We start from the raw sequence: 15352 nt of genomic DNA, 5'->3' as shown, positions 1-15352 counted from the left end.
TTTAGAAGTCTAAACCTTCCGTATGAGAACTCAAACTTCACGTTGGAAATGGGATGGCCAATACAACTTTAGTAAGGTAGAATGTTGTGGAAGGGACTCTCGGTAGAAGTTAAAGTACTTTAACGACTCATTTTGCTTTCCGTCAATCAAAATGTGGTGATTTTCAAAGCTTTTCGGATGTTTTGTTTCATTCTATTATCCTTTGCGACAAATCACAAACAGATTTGATCTTTTTGAGTTTATTTAATGTGGCGAAAGGTTGCTCATGACAAAATCACAACATTATATTTATTGGCATTGTCCAACTATATGTGATTTGTGGTCGCTAATCTTACAATATGGCAATCAAGGAGATCTAAGTCATAATGTAATGTCGAAAAACAGGTTCAAGATGTATTTTTGGTACAAAATTGCAAATATAAGAGCGATCGACTACAAGAGAAAGATTACCATGTCTACCATGAATATTTAGGAACAATGAAAGTACAATATACTGTGCGCAGTTCACGGAATTTTTCATTCTCACCATCATGGACAAATTTTACTATAGTATTCACTGGTTTACAGTGTTCTGGAGCTTAAAATCTCCTCCATGATGCTGGACAAAAATCAAGCCTCTTATAAAGTATCGCCTTCAGCTTGTTGTCGCAAAGAGGTGAGTTACGATGATTGTTGCTAGTTCGCCCCAGACTTCACGAAATTAACCACTGCAATAGGACATCTGATTAGGCTACGGAGCGCAGATAAAACAACTTTTGTTTGTGATGTGATTTGTATCCACTGATCAGAAGAAATGGAAACTTGTATGGTCAGTTCTAGGACTATATGAAAAAAGCAATCCCAGAGTGTCAGGCATCTCTGATGTTCAGGTGGTTTCTGTAGATCTCGGCGAGACGAACGTGAAAGGCGTGGTCTGCATGCTCAACTTTTGGCGCGTATCTGCCGATATCGTATGCTGCAGATGACAACCCGCGCTGAACGCCTTCACAGAGGAAAATATCCTCCTGTTGTACTTTGTCGCTCGCGATGAAACTCTCTTGTATGAATTTTTTGATTTCATCCTCTCCGAGACCCTTTACGAACTTTTCCTCCAAAAAGTAGTCGAAAATCACTTGGCATTTGTCGTGACCGAGCGGCAGCACGGTATTATTGTCCAGCCATGGTCCATATCGGTTTATCATGAAGTTGGGAAAGATGTGGGCGTAAATGGCGGTACCACTGACGCGATCTTCGTTATCCAAGCCTGAAACTCTCTGTACTGAGTGCCAGTCGTGCACATTGGTTTCATAAGATTTGAGGTTGAGCGCACTGCCAAGGTCTTTGTGGGCAATTTCAACGTGATACCCGCCGTCTAGGTAGTTGTCAACGAAGACCTTCCAATTGCACTTCATGATGTAACTTTTTCTCTCAACGAACCTCAATCCTGAGCTAAAACCAAGGGCATCCAGGCTCTCTTTCAATGGCATGATATCGTCAAAGAAATTGCAATCTTCGCTCTCGCTGAAAGGGTTCACCAAGACCAACGGTCCCCAGGTTTTCACACCCATAGGCTTGAGACCAAAGTTACGAGCGGAGAAATTCTGTATTCCGCGAAGTCGAGTGGCTTTCGTCAACCTGCCGTCGAGGGCGTATGTCCAACCATGGTAAGGACACTGAAGCTGTTCGGAGTCAAGCTTGCCTTCCAGGTCATTGATCACCTGCATTGCATGATGACGACACACGTTGAAGAATGCTCTCAATTCATTATTTGTGTCGCGCAACACGATGAACGGATTGTTTCCAATTAATCCTGGGGGTAAACGAATGAAAATTAGGAGTCAAGAGGTCAGAAGACGGCCGATTTGCCTAGGTATTAAAAGCTGTTTGATAATTCTACTTGTAGAGTGTGTTCTGAGAACATTGCGGAATTCAACAAATGCTGGAAGCCCAAATAATTGCATTTTTTTGATATTTTAGCACAAAAACAATGAAACCCTGTTTAACAGTCACGGTCACTAAAATGAAGGACGTAGACCCCTATAGGCACTCAGAATAACAATCTCGTTGCAGTTTATGGTTATACAAAATTTGAAGGACCGGCCTGTGATTGGTTGGAAGTTCCAGCAAAATAGTTTGAGGCATGTTATCAAGAGACGTCACTAAGTTTCAGTGAAAAGCGTTCGTTTGTTGTTAGCTTACTGTAAAACCTGCAACTTTGTTTTGAGAAGCCTGGAGTAATTTAAACTCACATGAGAAGGTATATTCAAAGCGTGTTTGTCAATGTCACTGTCCATTCTCAATCTTTCCCTGATAGTATTGTAAACAAACCTGTGAAGTATTCAGTCGGATTCTGAACTGCATCTCTTCTGCCTACAAATAACCAATGCTTGTTGAATATTGTTTCACATTCCAGCTCATGAAATTCTGTACTGGTGAACCTGAGAGAGAGAGAGAGAGAGAGAGAGAGAGAGATGTAAAATAAGGCTAAGCGCATGTGGCGCTCATAATTGTTCTCTCGTTCCTATGCACAATATCCCCAAATTTATATTACATTTTTTGAAATTATGCATGCATGAACGACTACTATATTACATACAATGAACAATGGACGGCTCAGAATGCAAGCTGCAAAATAATCGCGCATGCACACAGCACTGCCAAACTTGTCTGCATTTCCGCACCAGTGTCCGATGTGTCACGCGCACGAAACCATACAGTCGAACCTTTGTATAGTGGTCACACAAGGGACAAAGAAAAAGTGACATAGAGCTGATATTGCTATAGAGGGTGGGTGTGGCATTACTTTCAGCGTCGGTGGTGTATATAGTGTTGTTTACAGCAGTTGTTTACCTCCATGTTTACAGGAATCGAAACAGCAACAATTAAGTTCGATATCATAAAGCTCTTAAAATGATACATACATTTAATTTCTGAAATCATTTTTGCAGCCATGAAATCAGTTGAAATAGATCAATTCCTTGCTTTCCATTCAAAGCATTTTGGCAGAGGTCATTCAAAGTCAGATATGCGGACCATTATATACGTTGTGTTCCAAATTGGAGCAATTCCATCACAGGGTACACAGGCTTGTTGTTTATTTGTGTCTGTTTGTTTGTGTGTATGTTTGTGTTTGTTTATTTGTTATTTTTAATAAAATAACAGCGAAAAGCTGTTTTGTTAATATTTGTCAATAAAGAGCAGTTTATTTGTTTATTTGTTTGTTTATTTATTTATGTGTTTGTTTGTTTGTTTGTTGATACGTATTTCCGATGGTTAGGGTTAGGGTTAGGCTTAAGTTAGGGTTAGGGTTAGGCTTAGGGTTAGGGTAAGGCTTAAGTTAGGGTTAGGGTTAGGGTTAGGCTTATTCACTCCCTCTATATACTCAGACAGTCTGAGTATATAGAGGGAGTGAATAAGCCTAACCCTAACCCTAACCCTAACTTAAGCCTTACCCTAACCCTAAGCCTAACCCTAAGCCTAACCCTAACTTAAGCCTAACCCTAACCCTAACCATCGGAAATACGTATCAACAAACAAACAAACAAACACATAAATAAATAAACAAACAAATAAACAAATAAACTGCTCTTTATTGACAAATATTAACAAAACAGCTTTTCGCTGTTATTTCATTAAAAATAACAAATAAACAAACACAAACATACACACAAACAAACAGACACAAATAAACAACAAGCCTGTGTACCCTGTGATTCCATGAGGCCACTGACCAAGTAAGAGAGGTGGCTGTTACGTCATTAACATGTTTCATGTAAATGCCACGGGTCCGCTGCAGGCATCTTCGCTTGCCAAGGTCTCCGCTCCGGGCAGCTGGATGCTTCTGTCTGCTATAAACGAGTTGTACGAGCGGACGATGCGCTGCAGGCGACCACTTAGTAAGGATGAACACTTTAAAAAGGTGACCAGTTTGTAAGGGTGACCGCTAAGCCAGGTTTAACTGTATTAAATAACAAATCTGAAACCTCGTACAGCGCTATTAAGGATTATACGGTCCTTCTTGGTCAAGCTTTATAGCTAGCCGCACTGCTGACAAGGGCTCGAGGTTTTGTGTATAAGCTTAGTGTTGAGGGGTCGAACCACAGTTACGAGTGTAGTGATACATAGCCCTGCGTACGATGCTGTGTGTTCTGCTACAGCTAATCGCCCCGCTCACCACACGGGGCGATTAGCTGTAGCGGAACCCCGGGGGGGGGGGGGGGTAACTCCCATAGATGGCTATACGGGGAGGGTCCGCGCGAAAGGGGTCGTTTTTTTGCACTGTTTGGTATCAGAAAGGGTATACTTTTCACGAGGTGTTGGTATGAGAAAGGGTCCGGTTTTAAACACAAACTGACATTTGTTAAAAAATCATGCTGTCAACACTGGAAACCCATGTATCTACATCCCAGATCTACCATCAATATTTCCGATCTGTCGGTTTGACTGTTGGTACCCCTGGTACGCAAGGCGAGTGAGTCGTATCTGTATACGTATGGTATTGTATGGTATCAGATAGCTGTGGAAACGCAGCTATCTGTTGGCGGGGTAGCGTGAGTTGCTATGTGGGTCAAAGGTCAACCCCGCCACTCACATAGCAACTCACGCTACCCCGCCAAGAGATAGCTGCGTTTCCACAACTAGGTATCAGAAAGGGTAGGTTTTTTTGCTCAAAACTGGTATCACAACAGTTTGGGTTTCCATGTTCGTGCGGAGCCCCCCCGTACTATTAGCCATGGAGTTACCCCCCCCCCCCCCCGGGAGCGGAACACACAGCATCGTACGCAGGGCTAAGTGATATGGTGATATATAAGTAGTATGCACTACGCGGCGGCCACTATGTATCACTACACTCATAACTGTGGGTCGAACCATAGACCCTCGAGTTTTTCTCGAGGGTCTATGGTAGAACGGCTAACTCCTAAACCAAAGGCAAACCCTCGAAGCAACGGTACTGCAGCTATGCCACCTTCGCTAGACAGAAGCGTCGGTTCTGCAATGAGGTACCATCCCTCATCGAGAGACTGAAGTTGACCGAGCCAAACCGTACACACCGCGCCGGATAATGCGCTATAATGTATGAAGGTCATGCATTTGGGACCATGTTTGTTCGAACATGGGGGTATAAGCCACTTCCATGGTCAAACAACGGTTTCACTATGGTTGTAGGCGATAAAACAGGTTATTTCGCTTTGCTCCTATCATATTAAAACTGGTACGGTAGTTTTCCATCACATCCCAACCTCCATAGCAAAGTGTACACGCTCCAGTATCGCACAATGTAGTTAATCATTTAGTTGTTTTCTTACCAGCTGGAAGGAGGAGTTACGGCAGACTCGACGGGTGTTTTCGGGTTGAATCTCAGAACCTCTTGCTTTAGAATGGAGTCCCTGTTAGGTTTCAATTGTTGCTGAGACACCGTAGTGGTCACAAACATGCGACGCTTGAAAGAACTCGTCCAATTTCGGTAACTGAGTATCCGAGGGAAAAGTTTAAGAGCCTGGTGAACCCGCCCCAGCTCCATACTGCTTGTTTTCAAAGTGCACTGTGCTGTTTATGCATAAACTGTGCCTAGGTCAACCCAGTTTCCTGGAGCTGATCACTCCCTCCAATTAGGTCACTCACTGTTCAACATAGAACGGCGTGAACACTCACAGGGAGCCCAGAAATCTAGTTGTTGTTGTTGTTGGCATTGTTTATGTTTATATAAGTTGTGTTGTTGTTGACCAATAAAATTCAACGAACATAACTGCTGTGTTGTTGTTGTTTCAAACGTAATGTAGATGTCATAACACTAAGGACGCTATCAGTATTGACCCTGTGAAACCACAGGCGGCCCATACACTATTGATAAGCTTACTATTGAGTTTTCTCTGTTTTCTCTGTCACTGTCTGTCCCTATCCTTTCTTCATGCTCTGACTGCAAATGACTGTGTAGCCTAACCTATAGCCTCTTGACTCTTTATTTATTTTACACCCCATTGCAAGGACGTTTATCTCTCATATACACATCTTGTAATTAATTAGTCAACACAACTAATTATGCTAATCCGTGGACTTATCAAGAGTTGGCCAACATTGCAAAGATAGAGATGTAAATGAAAAAGGAGTAGTAACCTTTCGTATCTTTTGCGATGTTGACCAACCCGTAAAATCCCTGATAAGTCCAGGATTAGCATAATTAGTTGTGTTGACTAATTAATTACAGCATGTGTGTATGAGAGATATACGTCCTTGTAATGGGGTGTAAAATAGATAAAGAGTCACAGAGGCTAGGTTAGGCTCTATAACCATTTATTTTATTTACTCCGATCAGTTAGAGCGTGAAAAGGAGAGAAAATGAGAGAGAAAACAGTGAGAAAAACTCAGTAATAGTTTTTGGGCCGCCTCTGGTAAAACCACAGGCGCTCGTTAGCTGGGTAGTCTGCTCGATCGATCGATTTTCTGCTCGATCTATAGTCCCGTAGTCGAAATCCCCGCCACTGCAATGGAACCTAAATACTCACTTGATTGAGCAGAAAATCGATCGATCTAGCAGACTACACAGCTAACGAGCGCCTGTGTATGCAACTCTCCAATAGTATACTCTCTTCCTATTTGACGAGAGTGTACGTTTGGAGAGAGTTGCACAGGAACTCAGAGCATTGTAGTGTTTCTTAGGACATCTATATTACGTTTGATCAATAACAACACAATATTTATGTTGAATTGTATTGGTCAAGAGCAACTGTAACAAAAACAACAACAACACGATTAATGTAAACATAAACGACGATACCAACAACAACAACAACAACAACAACTATAGATTTATGGGTTCCCTGTGGAATACTCGAAGGGGTGGTTTGATATTTGAATAATCATAAGCTTATATAATTAGACTAAATGAGCTACTTCTTTGGATAACATAACATTTGTGCTATTAGAGGAGCTGTGTGTCAGATGCTTTTTGGAGCGACATAATGCTATTTTAGCATATCTGCATATTATGGAGCTATTGTCAGTCATAATTATGTGACCTTGAAAAATGATTGATGCAGCTATGACAGTATGGCTGTTTGCCACGGTGCACTTTGTTAGGTAGCCGGGGTTTATATGTCGATACTGTTATTATTTTTATGTGAGTTTACAGAATAAACGGCTACGCTTTCGCTCTCAGATCACAGGGATAAAGCATAGACTGTCTATGGATAAGGGGACGTCTTTTTACCACCTTAATGCTCCCTTGCCTTAATCATGGTCGATTTCATTTTACTTCCATGAGTTAATGAATATATGGTAGCCTTCAATTTGCGTCACGTGATTACATTAAGATTGCATTTGGTCATGTGATTGTATGGTTAAGATTTTATGTTTTACACATCTGGCAGTTGTGTTACTCTACCGAAGTAGTCCACATGTATCATCACACCCGTAATATGTATAAGTATCTGTGTAATAACAGTGTTGGTTTCAGCAATGTGACTTGGCCCATCCTCCCAGGCTGAGAACTCGGTATTAGGGAGCCGTCATTATTTACGGCCTGGGGAGGGGGTCGGAGGAATTTCATCGGAAACCCTGAAATTTCGAGTACCCCAATGCCAACCATGATGAATTTGAGTGACCCCCTCTCAAACTCTGAAAGTTTGACTGACCCCCACGTAGAAAAGTTAAATACCAATACATGTATTCGTAAAGTTTACAAAAATACAGCAATAGTAAAGACCTTTCAAATCCTGATGTACCCTGCTAGGTTATCATCGATTATCTCACGACGGTTGAAAAAAGTTAAGCCAACAAATGAAATCCAAAGTGACAATAACATACAGATATAAAAGCTCGTGATATAACTAGTATCCAACCATATAGTATTGTTTAATTTGGATTTGTATCAGGGTTTTCACAAGGACATCTGACTTGACAGAATTTGAAAGTAGAGGGGGAGAACATGCGAGAGGCTGAGGGGGAAAGTGTCAGAGGGGGCTGTCCCCTATTTTGCACGGAAACTTTTTAGAAATTGATTTGTGCAATGTTGCAGTCTGGTGCAATCTGAGAGGCGTTTTTAATTTGTGTTTTACTAAGCAACACTGCCAGAACATCCCAGGGGAGAGAACGAGAGGGGGTCCTCCCTCTCATATTTTCTGGTGAGAATTTTTGTCATCATTATGAGCATCGTGAGCAGGACACTTAGTGAACGAGAGTAGGTTGGTATATACCCTTAGATTATTGTTATATAACTATTACTTCTACTTGAGCAGCACCTGTGTATGACACAAATATTTAAACAAAATAAATGACGTCCATTAAACAATCTTTGAATAACGCTGAGTTTGAAACCACTCTTAACTCTATCGCGAGAGGGCGCTAATGAAATATCAATGTTAGGTGACAGCATTTCCCCCTCTACTGTGGTAACAATAAGATTTCGTAGACGGTAACATCGACTTGCTCCAGTATGTTGGCATATAAATATCAAAACACTGTAAATTTAAGGGATAAACTTTAGCATTATCGCGTTAGTGGTGGCTGTTACGTAGATCATGACCCACAGCGAGTAACTGCTGCCGGGGAAACAATTCCATGAGTGTACAAGAAATTCGATTTTGGAATTTTACCGAAATACTATGATTGTTTCACTATACATGGTAGTCTGTAAGAGCACTATGAACAATTTTTTTCAATATAAAATTAACAATATCTGTATATTTATAGACGTTTGGTAATTGATATACACTTTGCCTCTTGTCCCATATGTTTGTGTCCCATGTGTTTCATCAGTTTTAACTGTTCAAGTTGTTTCAGTAGGATACCACTGCATCTTATTTGCTTGTGAAACTTATCGATAATGTGAATGTATTTAAAAGAATCAGTGTATTTCATCAGTGATCGCCCATTCGGAAAATATGACATGGACAATCGAAGGTTTGGCCTTAAAATCAGCTTCTGTTAAAAGTGACCCTCACCCCCCCCCCGAAGATAGGTTTATAAAAAGTGACCCCCCGGACAGTTTTCTAAAAAGTGACCCTCCCCCAATTCCCCACCCCCGTAATTCCTAAAGGCTTCCGTATGTTATGCTAAATTGTCTGTGGCCAATTACAAAAAAGACTAGATGAAGGCCCCTCCGGAGAGGATGGTGCTCATTTTTATCGGTTGTATATTTGATTTTATCCTATTGAAAGCCCCAATAGCTGTGAATTTTATGAATTTCAATGATTTTATTTTCAATAAAAATTGTTTCGTGTAAATGTGCTAACTGAAGGACGTGTACAGAAGTATCACTGCTCGCTGATTTGGACAATGCCTACACGTTTTAACAGGCTGAATAATAAACGGGTGCAAAACTCATAAAATGGCGCCCCGGAAAAGTAAAAAAAAAGAAAAAAAAAGAAGAAGAAGAAAGAAAGTATTTCCTGCACATACACATTGTGATCAAACCAGAAACAAGCATGGTGCCATTAACTTGAATGCAAAACACACGATGGCCAACATTTTGTTGTTGTAATCTTTACTTTCTCAGTCATATGATAATAGTTTTTGAAAATGGCGGGAAATCTAAAATGATGTCTAAACGTTTGAATTTACATGCCTATTTCGGCACTTATGGCAGTGTTATACACTTTTTCGGTCTTTAATGGGTCTTATTCAAAGAAAAGTCTTGGAAAACAGGATATTTTGATATTTGTTTATTACATATTCGCATCTATTGGGGGCATACTTAAAGCCTGTTTGGTTAATAGCCTATGTCAAAATAAAATTGGTAATTTTGAGGCTTAGGGCCTAATTATCATTTTTTGTCACAATGAATACCAATCTCAACTCAGATATTTAAAATATGCAGAATGTATCATTTGTTTCTCTACTGTCTATGTTTGTATTGACATAATAATGTTTCCGCGATATAAGCTTAAGACTTATCATATGCCCACAGTCCCTCCACTGTGTGCATAAGATTGTCATATAAATGCTGATGTTTTCAAATAGAAGCAATATTCAGCATGTATTGTAGTTAAAATTGACTCTAAACAAACCTAATATATTTTAAATCTGAACACAAATTGGTAACACTGACGTTAATACCGGTACATAATTTTTGCTCGTGTAGTAGCACTGTGTCACAAGCAGTGGCCCTAGTGGTACCGTACAGCAGCGCAGCCCTCGCTGCTGCCCTCGCTGTGAACCTTGTGGGTCAAAGGTTACTACATCTGCGCACAGAAACTTGTTACTGTGACCTTACACTCCGGCGCAACAACGCAACACGCGTACACGTCAGCTGCAAGGACTGAGCACCACCAAAGTATTTGCCTGGCAATTAGCCGTGTCAGTTAAAATTTTCGATGGTAATGAGTGTACCTTAGACTGGTATTCATGTCATGGAGTGAGTAACAACCAAATCACTTACACTTATGCTGCTTCCGAGTATAGAAGTGCGATTGGTGTTGTACTCCACCGTATCATCTTGAACAGACTCGTTACGCCCTCCGTGTTTTGGCAGCTTTGGCCCATTGGCGTTCGGGGTCACGGTTTCCGCGGTCGCGGGATATATTTCGACAAGTTATGAATAGTGTCAGAACTTTAAAAGAATCTAAAACCTGCAACGGAAGAGATTCAGATAAGTTATTTTGGACTTCAGTCGCATGACACGAGTTGGTTGTGTGCCAAAGCCAGTGTACGGACTCTCGCTTGCCAGCCATTTGTTGAAAGTAAACGCAGCGACAACAGCGGAGGTTGTCCGTAGTATGGTATGGGGGCATGAACCCCAGCAACTCTTTGGAGAACGGCAATCTAGAAACAGAACTCGAAATGGTATCGTTGGAAAATAACGAAGGCCAACTTAACGGGAACGGAACGACCGAAACTCAACCCCTCATAAATGAGATCGAGGACGAAACTCGACGACGTCCAGGCGACGATACGGCTAACGCAGAACACCAGACCGCGATAATTGTAGCCAGAAACAGATCGCAACCATGTTTCTTGTATCTACTGACGTCCTTTTCGGCCATCGGCGGCTTCCTTTTCGGATACGACACCGGCGTGGTGTCTGGTGCCATGCTGCTTCTGGTTCGCAAATTTTATTTGAATACTTTCTGGGAAGAACTAATCGTCAGTATCACCATAGGAGGGGCGATATTGTTTGCATTGCTCGGATCCTTCTTCAATGACTTCTTCGGAAGGCGGCCAACCATACTTTTGGCGAGTTTTATTTTTACAGCCGGGGCAGTTGTCATGGGGGTGGCACCAGATGAAAACTTCATACTTGGAGGAAGACTTATAGTTGGTTGTGGGATAGGTAAGTTTGCAACTAAACCTGGTAGTTGGTTTCCAGATAGGCGAGAAGCCATAGAGGTAAAAATGGTTTAACGGCAGTCCTGTCATGAGATCAGACAGTTGGGTAAGAATCTGTGTGCCTGATGTCAGGTTTTTTGTGACAATATTACTGGAATTAGATCTTTCAACAAATACCTTGCCTTGCAGCAAAAGCGGTCCAATGCATCATTTTTTCTCAAACAACTCTTGGGATGCATTTGTGTGTGTATTCCGTGATTCTTTTAAGTAAACTGAGTCAAATGTGTCCCTCATGTATCCACTACATGTGTATCCAGAGTCACTCCACCCCGTGATTTGCCCGATGGCCCAACCGCAAACCCTCTTCTTTTCTAGGGTCTATGATCTAACCCTTTGTTCTGTTCAAGGTCTCAACCCGCATTTATGATGGCGTATGGTTTGGCTTACACCCATGGCTAACACAAACATCCTCACAACTAAAACAATTTTGTTGAAACGCTTTTCTTTTGAGAAGTGCAACACTTTATAGAACGTTACAAATTTGTACCAAATTTTGCAGTGACAATACTGTAATCCCAATACCGTAGTCACATGAAATGGCAGCTTTGCTATGTTAACTTTTATGGCAAATTATGTGCAGAGTCGCTACATCTTATGCTGCTCATTGAAGGATAAGCAGAAGTACAGGATTTGGAACCCACTTCATCTTAATGAATGCAGAAATATTCTAAAGAAAAGTGCCTGCTTGCTGAAGGACGCAGCGCCAACACATATATACAGTTGACGTTAGGATCTCAAACTCCACGTCTTAAATTGTTTGCCAGATATTTTAGCTACTGTGGCATGCAATGATGTACCGGAGTGTTTTCTTTAAAGACAAAATAGCTTTGAACTTTCCTTATTCAATAAAATAGTGTTGTATTTCCCCTAAAAATAAAAACCTAGAGCCAAAAAGTGAAATGATAGATTTAATAAAGTTTTGAAAGACTGCTTCTGGTGAAGAATAATATATCTACCAGCGTGCATTTTTTGTCAGGAAAGGCAACATCTTAACTCCCTGAAAGAAATACCTTGTGTAAGCATTTTGTATGTTTGTTTAGGATGGCAGATGTAACCTTACCAGTGAAGAACATATCTCTTTGTGCTTTTGTGTTTCACAGTTGGGCATAGTTATTTCTGTGTGCAAACAATGTTAGCCTTACTCTCCTCCTCAGGCCCAAATAAGTCTCTAAAACTTGGAGAAGGGGCGATATTGTACCTGCCTCTCAAAAGCTGAGGGAGGGGAACTGGTCTGCGAATATGCATCCCCATAACCATTAGCACTGGAGAGAAAGAGGATCCAGTGTGACAGTCAACCACTTGAACTGTGCAAAAGTGCATTCTATGCTACTCTTATAGACATTTTACCGACTCCTGGGACAGAAAGCAATCATAGTAGTTTTGGCATTCATTCATCCTGTGCAATACACAGACAACTTTATTTTGCAATTTCACAAAGGTAGTTTTTGGAACAGATGTGTCTTATTTGGTGACACGTACAGTCACACAGTATGATCAATACTGCAAGAATTTTCATAAATGTCCGACCCAGTCCACTGTAAGCTAACCAGCAAAATGTGGGAAGTATGTCTATTGTCGTTCCTAAAATTTCAACTATTAGTGATGCCAGTGAGAAAAGCATCCTCTCACGAATCGCTGGATTGAAACTCGGATTGGTTATATGTTGTAGCATTCACGTATGAAGAGTCCAGATGTGAATTTGACCGCCTGATTAACCTAAAATTGTCATCGGACAGTTGCCAGATGAAAGCATCATGATATTCATTGATAATGTTTCAAGTTTCTCTTCCGTGGACTTATGATTAATTTATTCACAGACTCGTATTAGTCCACCAAAACTATTAACATCCCATAGCTTCATAAAACACTGCATATCCGTTAATGTCACAGCAATGTTAGATGAAGGAACGAAAATAATCTGTCAATTTGTGATCTGTCGTGTGATTCTTATATAAGCAATGACAATTAATTGCGAGTTCTCGAATGTGTGGGATTCGGAAACACTTAGTGTAGTGTGCCGCCCACTCAACATTCGATCGAGAGTGTTTTTTTCATTATAGGCCATTTCCCGTGCTTGAACGGAAATAGAAGTGTTTTGATGTGCGGGATGTATCATTTATAGAATAGGCTATTTTCGTCTAGACATCTGTTGAACTGAGGCTATATCGATAAAAATAGGCTGTCGTAGATCAACAAGTCCAGACATCTCTCATTTTCCCCTCCATATACTTAGCAGTTGTCGGTTGATATCTTGTCCAAACAGCTCAGTTTGAAAAATAAATTGTCCACCGAGGAGCTCACTCGGAGGAATAAACGTGAGTAAGCTATACGGTATATATACTGCCACCTGGGAGACACTGAGTTCACCACACGGGTCTATACTTACACAAATGAATTATGCATTAGTCTTGCACCAACCACGTAGTTTCAGTGGATAGCAGGTAACTTTCGCTTCGTGCTTTGTCGTGCATGTGTTTATGCAGTTAAAGAAAGTTGTTTTTAATTGGTTTCATTTCATTATGTGTTATATGCTTGCTATATTCTAATTGACTATGCCAACGTATTTATTCATCCGAGCAAAGGTGACAAAATGACCATTGTCCGGGTACAGTGATAACTTTACTTCAGATACTCGTTTCATTTGAGAAATACAATTTTTTACTGATGCGCGCCCTCTATGGAGTGAGAGCAAACCGGGAATGAAGCAGCGGTTTTCAGTGTGGGTCACTATAATCGGGAGACCACCGTCACGATGGGACCGTAAAGGATTGACAAGTTTTGTGGAGGTGTTGATCTGAATGAACACAATTATATCAGTATTTTCCCGGACGCATCTTTGTCCGAATGCTTATTCCTCGATGAAATTTCACTGTTGTCAGTTTCTTGTCATGATAGTATTAATTTGTAGAAGAAGCCTGGACTATGCTTGAAAAAATACAAATACTAATATTTGCCGTGCGAATTCCTCTATCGTTGACCACCCGCAGTGACCAACTGCGAGTCAGCTATGTTATTCCTTTGATTTTATTGTAGCAACACTACAGTGAAGTAAGAGCTAACTCTCAGTTTCGGAAATGTACTCTATTCTTGTCATCCAATCTTAGTAGAATCACAGGGAACCCAGAAATCTGGTCGTCGTCATTGTTGTTGTTCTTATTGTTGTTTATGTTTATATTAGTTGTTGTTGTTGTTGTTGTTGTTGTTGTTGTTGTTGTTGACCAATAAAATTCAACGAACATAACCAGACTCTGTTCATAAGAACATGAATTCTGCTAAAAAAGACGGTAACGATCACAATTTAACTACACCATAATTAAACGGAATTGACGAGATGGCGGTATGTTCACCGTTCGAAAAAAAGCGAATGTCGACCTTTCAGCTCTTGATGTATGGACAATCACCTTCAGCAATAGATGATTAGAGGGACACCTGGCACTCTGAAACAGTGATGCTTATGTGTTTTGTTGACCTATTTTCTGAAGTGTGAAATCGAGAATCCTCAAACTGCACAGTTCTCCTTCCCTTTAGACCACTAAGTCGTCTGCGTTCATCGAACAGATGTCAAATACGGGCAGACGACACATTTCGACAAGCAGTTATTACAAAATATTTAATAATTGCAGTTCGTGTTCACCTACATTTAATTTTATCGGGTAATCGAAATGTATGATAATTGTTTGTTATGCGAGATTTTCGAAAGTTTCACACCCGATGCGAACCGATAGCAGGACAGGGATGTGAAAACGAAATTCAATTGACCTCATAGGAAGTGGAACACATCACAGAAAATAATGGAAATAGTAAGCATGGTGTTCGAAAGGGAAGTCTCGGAAAGAGAGGAAGCAGGGTGTAATTGCAGGCTAGCCATTATCATGGGGACTATTATAAATCAATCATAATCTTGATGATTTATAATAATAAAACCGTTAGCAACATTTATAGCGCCAACCTTGCAGCACCCAAAGCGATCTTTAGTGTTTTATCGCAAAGATCACACTCCCATTTACAACAGTGTAGTTGAAACGAAAATGTCCGATCGATCGACTGGGAA

General features: G+C 40.8%; 2 protein-coding genes across 6 annotated transcripts in view; one reads left to right on the top strand and one right to left on the bottom strand.

Annotated features, from left to right (window-relative positions):
• Window positions 1-223: 223 nt before the first annotated feature.
• On the bottom strand, window positions 224-5626 carry LOC139135394 (uncharacterized). Its single transcript, XM_070702768.1, has 3 exons — window positions 5286-5626; window positions 2308-2417; window positions 224-1789 (listed from the first exon to the last, which is right to left on the bottom strand). The coding sequence occupies exons 1-3, from the start codon at window positions 5498-5500 to the stop codon at window positions 849-851; spliced, it is 1266 nt and encodes a 421-aa protein (XP_070558869.1). The 5' UTR covers window positions 5501-5626; the 3' UTR covers window positions 224-848.
• Window positions 5627-10161: 4535 nt separating this feature from the next.
• Window positions 10162-15352, top strand: part of LOC139135392 (proton myo-inositol cotransporter-like) — a 51725-nt gene continuing 46534 nt past the window's right edge. For all 5 annotated transcript variants that reach the window (XM_070702761.1, XM_070702762.1, XM_070702758.1 and 2 more), the window contains exon 1: window positions 10162-11245. In XM_070702761.1, coding sequence (XP_070558862.1) covers window positions 10705-11245 — 541 coding nt within the window. In that variant the 5' untranslated portion in view covers window positions 10162-10704. The remainder of the gene's footprint in view (window positions 11246-15352) is intronic.

This window comes from Ptychodera flava, chromosome 6 (assembly GCF_041260155.1).
Source record: "Ptychodera flava strain L36383 chromosome 6, AS_Pfla_20210202, whole genome shotgun sequence".
Lineage (NCBI taxonomy): Eukaryota > Metazoa > Hemichordata > Enteropneusta > Ptychoderidae > Ptychodera > Ptychodera flava.
This window is presented reverse-complemented; position numbering and strand designations above follow the sequence as displayed.

Bases quoted from the DNA above. Each gene is read 5' to 3' on its own strand.
- LOC139135394 (XM_070702768.1), bottom strand. From the start codon at position 5,500: ATGGAGCTGGGGCGGGTTCACCAGGCTCTTAAACTTTTCCCTCGGATA. The intron at 2,418-5,285 runs GTAAGAAAACAA...TCTCTCTCTCAG, and splicing joins GTAACTCCTCCTTCCAGCTG to GTTCACCAGTACAGAATTTC. The intron at 1,790-2,307 runs GTTTGTTTACAA...GTTTACCCCCAG, and splicing joins TCCGACTGAATACTTCACAG to GATTAATTGGAAACAATCCG.